At 40.8% G+C, this 7,019-nt stretch overlaps 1 protein-coding gene across 3 annotated transcripts; it reads right to left on the bottom strand.

Moving 5' to 3' along the window:
* Positions 1–1,349: 1,349 nt before the first annotated feature.
* On the bottom strand, positions 1,350–6,200 carry LOC147625779 (kelch-like protein terF). 3 transcript variants are annotated; one of them, XM_086817342.1, is made up of 8 exons: positions 5,671–6,200; positions 4,790–5,581; positions 3,777–3,959; positions 3,490–3,662; positions 2,892–3,059; positions 2,683–2,793; positions 2,218–2,316; positions 1,350–2,066 (listed from the first exon to the last, which is right to left on the bottom strand). In XM_086817342.1, exons 2-8 carry the CDS (start codon positions 5,106–5,108, stop codon positions 1,815–1,817), a joined length of 1,305 nt encoding a protein of 434 aa, XP_086673468.1. In that variant the 5' UTR covers positions 5,109–5,581; positions 5,671–6,200; the 3' UTR covers positions 1,350–1,814. The 3 variants fall into 3 exon arrangements, with proteins under 3 accessions (XP_086673468.1, XP_086673467.1, XP_086673469.1); XM_086817341.1 differs by having other exon boundaries at positions 4,790–6,200; XM_086817343.1 differs by lacking the exon at positions 3,777–3,959 and having other exon boundaries at positions 4,790–6,199.
* Positions 6,201–7,019: the final 819 nt, after the last annotated feature.

Genomic DNA, 7,019 nt, shown 5'->3' with positions numbered 1-7,019 from the left:
TTAAATCTCTGATTTGTTGTTGCCTCTTCTCTGTTATTCATATTCTCTCATATTTGTTCAAACAAGTTTGCTTTTATTACTCCAGTTTGCCAACTCATCAATTTGCTTGTAGGATTATTGCTTTAAACAAATTTTAAGCAAAGTTCGTTGCTTTTTGAATTGAAGTAGATATATCTTTGAGATTTTTGTTTTTGGAATGTTTAAGATTATAAGTAATAAGTTTAACAAAAATGGAAAGCTTAAAAGCCCATTTCTATTTAGATCATTTTAGCTCTTAGTTGTTATTTATCATTGCTTCTAGTCTTGCTTAATCATTACTTTAATAGGAAAGTGATTTGTTTTTCCTAGCCTAGTTATAAGTGCTAGCCTTCATCATAGCTGAGTCTGCCCTTCACCTCTGGAGAAGTGATAGAAACTCAACTCGTTGGTCTTTGTATAAAAATTGTGTCCTCTTGGTTGGGACAAATTTTTATATATGTAAACCGGCACCTACTCTGAGGTGTTGACGACGTGAGTAGGGATGTCATAGCACCTAGTCCATGCTATGCATGATGAAGTTGATGATCTTATACTTCATGATTGAACAATCTTTGAGGTAAAGTTCGTACTTTTTGTATTCTTGTCTTTACTTCTTTTGTTTAAGTGAATTAGTCATTTAAAAGTTTTTTTAACTAATTAGTTATTAAATTGTCTTTACTTCTCCGTCTCTCTCTCTCTCTCTCTCTCTCTCTCACACACACACACACACACAGACACATACATGAAGTTTCGGTGACATGAGTTGGCAAACAATGATGGATCAAAGGGAAGGGGGGGGGGGGGGTGCAACTTGCATTATGCCATTTACAACAACTTGCTTTTGCTTTATCTAAAATTGATTTGGGTGTGCTATATAGTCTATATGCTATTAATTAACGCTCTCCAGACGCCCGCTATCGTGTAAGGTTAGAAATCCCACCTTCCCCCAGGTGGCGTACTGAGTACTCCATTGCAAAGTTCACAACGCTCGTACTCATTGAAGAGTCATTTGGCATTTTCATACATATTCAGTCTCCAAAGGAAAAAAGGCTTGTGACAGACAATTATGATGATTAAAAGGTAGTTTATAAAAACAACTGGGAAATTCAACAAAATCTGTTTGAAAGGAGTAAGAGCTTGTCTTAAACCACCTGAATCCCATGGGGAGATGAGTAATGATGATTGTAAATTGATGCTTTGAAGGAGTTTGGTGTAGTGCCAGCCTAAGGTTGTGTCAGGATCTCTACTCAAGATCAGTTTCTGCTTCAAAGGAGATGGAAGATATAATCTGGCATTGTAAGATGGGAATCAATGGACGCATGCGCGGGCGGTGGGGTTAAATGTTTTATGGTGTCTTCACATTAAACTCTCTAGACCACATGAGCACTAGAAGCAAAGGTAAATACATTTCATCAAGTGTGACTTGATTTGATCACCTTCTAGAAGCAGTTACAAAGACATTGCTTTTAGTTACATGGTGCACATGGGCTCTAAACTTTGATATGCTCCATAAATAAAGGATAAGAACTAGAGTCATTTTTCATATCTCCTTTTGAGTTTTATATAGAGGGCTTATATTTTTCTAGAGAAAAGGGGCTTGTAAGGACTGTACAATCCCTCAAGGATGCAAAAAGCATAGCTCTTTACTGCCAATGCATGCATGGCCCTCCGTTGCGAACACAACTCATGGTGATTCATGATAAATGTACATCACCAAATTATTTTAATCCCTGACTAAATTGCGATCGGTCAACCACCATTACCCCAGATTATTTCCTCTTATACAAGGGATTGTTTTACAAGGGATATGTGGTCAAAGCTGCATTGTCATTGTAAGCTTCATTCTTTAGGTATATATAGACATGTGGATGGTCCACATCTAAGAAAACCTCATTTTGACTCAGTGCCGGACAAACTGGCTCATTTATGCAGACATCAGCACCTCCTAGAACAAATGTGAGACCGCCAGCTGTTGCCGCTGCCGTCCTGAATCGAGCCGTTGGAATCATGGCCTTTTGCACCCAGGTCTGATCTGATGCATAGTAGACCTGTCAGAACACAACAACAATATTTTTACATCCCTAGCCCTCCATCCAAATCCATTAACATACTAAAGAGGGAGAACTATAAGGAGAAGCCCTCCATCCAAATCCATTAATATACTAAAGAGGGAGAAGTATAAGGAGAAGGTTCCCGCACCTCATTTACATGCTTGGGATATTTGAAATTGTCATCATCACGGTAATGACCTTCCCCTCCTACAAGCATAATTCTGTCGCCTTCAAGTACCGCAATGCCCTATAATATTTATGACTGTCATTATCATTGTCGTGTACATGCTTGTGGCCAAATGCACAATTTGAGAGAGGGGTTGAAACTAGAACGAAGATGTTATACGCCCTCACCTGTGTGTGCGTGTGCATGTGTGTGTGTGTGTGTGTGAGAGAGAGAGAGAGAGAGAGAGAGAGAGAGAGAGAGAGAGAAATGAAAATGAAATGAAATGAAATGTTATATTAACGTCTTCAAAAGGCCATAATGATCTATGAGACCAAAAGTTACATCATGGTGGATCTGATACAATGTCTGATACAATGTTTGAGAGAGAGAGAGAGAGAGAGAGAGAGAGCATGTGAGCGTGAGTGTGAGAGAAGATATAAAACTCACTGCATCTCCACGGGGAGTTAAGAGATCAGGTCTGCTTGTCCATACTCCAGTTGAAGGGTTAAAGGACTCCATCTTTGAGGAAAATGAATTGGGGTGGTCATTTGTTGGGTCCTAATAAAACGGTTTGAAAAATTGAAGTTAATATGGTTTCGAAAAATTACTTGCTAAAGCAGAAAACATGCACGAAGTATGTAGATAGGACAACTTACATAGTAACCCCCCAGCACATATATTTCTGCGTCAAGTGCTACACACATGAGATCTCCACGTGGGGTCGGCATATTGGGCAGGCGTGACCATGAGTTGCTAGCAGGATCATACACCATTGCGGTATTTAAGTAAGAGTAATCAATACCGTAGCCTCCGATCATGTATACCTGACAGAGTGGCAGTACAACTTGATTAAATTCTTGCAGTGCGGTCTAGCCAGGAGACCCCAGATGGTGTGCTTCTCTAGTACACATGCAGTTTTCCCCCATGTGCTTTCAGCCAGAAGAGACCGTGATTTAGACATCTGGCAGGACATGGTTATCTTTGGTACAGTAGAGATTATGAATTGGATTTGTTCTAAGTTCATTTGGCAATGACAGGGACTGCAAATGTGCAGGTCCCAAGTTTGAATCCTGGCACCATAGCTTAGGAACTCTCACAAATCTAGGACAGGATGGCTATTATAAAAAACCACATGTGGATATGGGCATGCACCATGGCTTCTATTAGCATCATATAGCCTCCTATCTCAGCAATTCCAAATATTGAAGCTCTCTTGACAGGAGCACATGGGTGTGGGGCTTAGCCATCTCTTACCTTTCCATTGAGGGCAGCGGCACAATTGTCACCCTGGAAATCAAGTGAATCTGCTCCTCTTCTCCATGTATTTGTCAGGATATCATATATCAAAGTCGACTTCACCATTCCATTATTCGGTTGAGGGGTTAGGTCGTCTGAGACATTCCGACCACCCACCACATAAATAGTATCTGCATGTATAACAGAGCATGACGTTCCAATATGGTTCAAAAAGTGCAGAGATGTGCTTTTAAAGACTTATTAGAGCTTATAAACATCTGCATTACAGAGTTAAAAATTCTCACTTTCAACTATAGCTGCACCGAAGCGGTATCTAGGCTCGGGCATGGGTGCCATCAATGTGTAGTTGTGTAAAACTGAGTCGTATTTCCATACTTCATTGGTCACGTTTCCACCTTCTTTAGCTCCACCCAATATAAAGATTACATCACCATATCCAACAGCTGAATGATCTGTCAAGCTCCCCCCTAGAAAGCAACAGTAAAGAAGGGTTTTTTTTTTTTTCGCGGGGGGGGGGGGGGGGGGGCATATTAGCATATTAGGAAGTTTTATAACTTCAATTTTCTGTCTTTGAAAATCAGAGACATGGCCTAATGTGTGCAAAAAAAAAATCAGCCACAACCTTTGTAGCACAGCCAAAACAAAAATTAAGTGCAGAAAAGATTAGACACAGAGAGAGAGAGAGAGAGAGAGAGAGAGAGAGAGAGAGAGAGCTAAACTTAGCATGTACACACACACACACACATACTCATACATGCAAGAATAAGAGAAAAAGATGACTAAACTTACAGACATTCACACATACATAAATAAAAAAACCATCTATGGATGCTTACTCACATACATGCATATGTGTTGATACATAGATACATACATACGAGCATGCAAAAGAGAGGTGACTAAATTATATACATCACATACACACACATACAGACAGACATGGATACATGCATACATACATACAAGCAGGAGAGAGTGAGAGAGATGGTTAAATCTATATACACACTGACATGCATGCATACATACAAGAATGACAGAGAGATGGTTAAATCTATATACACACTGACATGCATGCATACATACAAGAATGACAGAGATGGTTAAATCTATATACACACTGACATGCATGCATACATACAAGAATGACAGAGAGAGATGGCTAGTGTTAGAGGCATGCACACAAGCATACAAAGAAAGGGATGGCTATTATTAGAGACGTGTGTGTGTCTGTGCAGAGAGATCCATGAGCTAACCAATCTACCACACATTGGGTGATAGAAAGAGAGAGAGAGCTTACCTCCAAGAGGGTTCTTGGTTGACCAGAAGCCACTTCCTCTGAAGAGGCTACCACCATAGGTGAGGCCATCGACATTGTGGTCGCCTGACCGTGTGGCGAAGGTGACATTGGGGTAGGGCAAGAGGCCTTCTCTGGCCTTGAGGTACTTAATGGCATGGCCCTGGGTGGCTCCCACTGCAATGAGGGCAATGGCCAGGATCACCACCAGCACAGTCAGTGTGGCCACAAGACACTGTGACCTGTTCACTGACCTCTTGAGCCTCATCATCTCCAGGTGCATGCGACCGAGCGGGTCTCCCTCCATCTGCATGCCCTTCATCAAGCTTGGTCACCCCACAGAAATCCAACGGCCAGAGAGTAACCCAATTGCAGAGAAAAGCTCCCGTTGATCGCAGAAGAAAGTGCTCTCTTCAAACTCAGAGGAAGAAAACGCACTCTAAAATTGTTTCAGTGGACTCGCCTTTTGCAAGGGACCCAAGTTGGATTAATCCGATTTCCCAAGGAATCCAACTGGGAAAAAAAATTTAGCCTCGAATTGCACACGAGAAATCCAGGAAACCAATATTCGCCGCAAAATAGCACAAAAAAAGTGCACGATTTCTTTTTTATTTTTTATTTTTCTCCAAGGAACCCAATTGCAAAATTAACAGTAGAGATACAAAATTAATTCCTTTTTCCGAAAGCAAGGAGCCCAGAGATGCAAAATTAATTCCTTTTTCCGAAAGCAAGGAGCCCAAATTGCAGAGGTGTTTTTTTTGGGGGGCGGGGGTGTTTTTGTGTGTGTGCGGGCTACTGCAGAAAAAAGGAAGGAGTTAGTAGAAGCACAATTGCAGACACTCTTATTATGTAAAAGAAAGACGCTCTCTCAGAGCCCTTTGCACCTTGAACTAAAGGATATAAAGAGGAAGGAGTTGACAATTGGATGGATAGTAATCATTGAGCGCAGACCCCCCTCTCTCTCTGTGTGTGTGTGTTATAGTGATCTCATCAACTTGGCCCATAGTTGGCCTTCTCTTTATAATATCTCTTTCCTTTTGCCAAAGGGATGCGTAAATGTATGTGAGCAAAGGTCATGGGAGACTAGAGACCACTAAGCTAATGACAAAAGAGTTTCTTTGTTTGAGAGACTCACTAAGCTAATGACAAAAAAATTTCTTTGTTTGAGAGACTCGAGACGAGACGATGAAACTAATGACAAAAGCATTTCTCTGTTCGCGTCTCAAAACACGAGCTAGTTCGTTCCTGACCTCGGCTCTAAAAACAAAAAACAAAGGTCCTGGGTACATGCACACACAGACAACAAAAAAATTATTGATTAAATTGTATCCTCAGCATTGCAAATTATTCTAATTCGACTTTTGCTAGTTGTCATAGATTAATTTGTTTTGACCTTTGCTCATTTTGGGTTAATGTTAATTACCCTTATAATTTCGTTTTTCTCCTAAACCCAATTACATACCGCAGCAAGGCGCATCTGCCAGCAGCACACACAGTACAGTGCACACTGTCACTCTTCACTGATTCTCATGGCAACATTTTGATGCCTATCACAGCCCTTCTTGTTGTCCTAGCATTCTACGATTTGCAGAGTCCGAAAGCACCTTTTTCAGGCTTGCAGGATTTGCATGGAAATGCACTTATTCCTTTGTTATTCTCTGCAGCACTTGATCATAAGTTGGGCAAATTTGAGCGACACTTTTGGTGAAAATATTGTAGTGAAGTGATGAATGAGGACTGAGGCATTTATTTGGAGCTATACTTGCAAAGTTGTGCGCGCAGGACACAACCCTTAAAACAAGCGTGCTTTCCCACGGGCAGCAGTCCGAATAGAGGGCCATGGGAAGCTGCTCTTAGAAATAGACTCCCCAAAAGTTTTCCAAAGTTCCCACTAGGAAATCAGCTTAATTGATTTGTTGATCAACAAGTCACTGGTTCTCTCCATTGTTATTCCCTAAGGTTGTGGCTACAGTGAGACGACATCTCTATGGGTAGAGCGATTGCGTTATTCCCCAAGGTTATGGGTTCAAATCACACTCCTTGTAACTTGCCGGATGATGGGTGTGTGTTGTAACCAACATATCCGAATTGTATTAAAAGTAGTACATTCGTTGCCAAACTCAAATAAAAAAAAAACCCAAGAGCAATAATTTGTAAGCAAATACTTTAAACTCTATATTCATCCTTGATTTTTGAAGTGAGTGAGACAAATCAACAATAATTTGTAAGCAAA

Source organism: Cibotium barometz, chromosome 23 (genome assembly GCF_041138505.1).
Source record: "Cibotium barometz isolate CiBa-2024 chromosome 23, ASM4113850v1, whole genome shotgun sequence".
Lineage (NCBI taxonomy): Eukaryota > Viridiplantae > Streptophyta > Polypodiopsida > Cyatheales > Cibotiaceae > Cibotium > Cibotium barometz.
This window is presented reverse-complemented; position numbering and strand designations above follow the sequence as displayed.

Bases quoted from the DNA above. Each gene is read 5' to 3' on its own strand.
- LOC147625779 (XM_086817341.1), bottom strand. From the start codon at position 5,108: ATGAAGGGCATGCAGATGGAGGGAGACCCGCTCGGTCGCATGCACCTG. The intron at 3,060-3,489 runs GTAAGAGATGGC...CCACTCTGTCAG, and splicing joins CCGCTGCCCTCAATGGAAAG to GTATACATGATCGGAGGCTA. The intron at 2,067-2,217 runs GTGCGGGAACCT...GTGTTCTGACAG, and splicing joins ATCCCAAGCATGTAAATGAG to GTCTACTATGCATCAGATCA.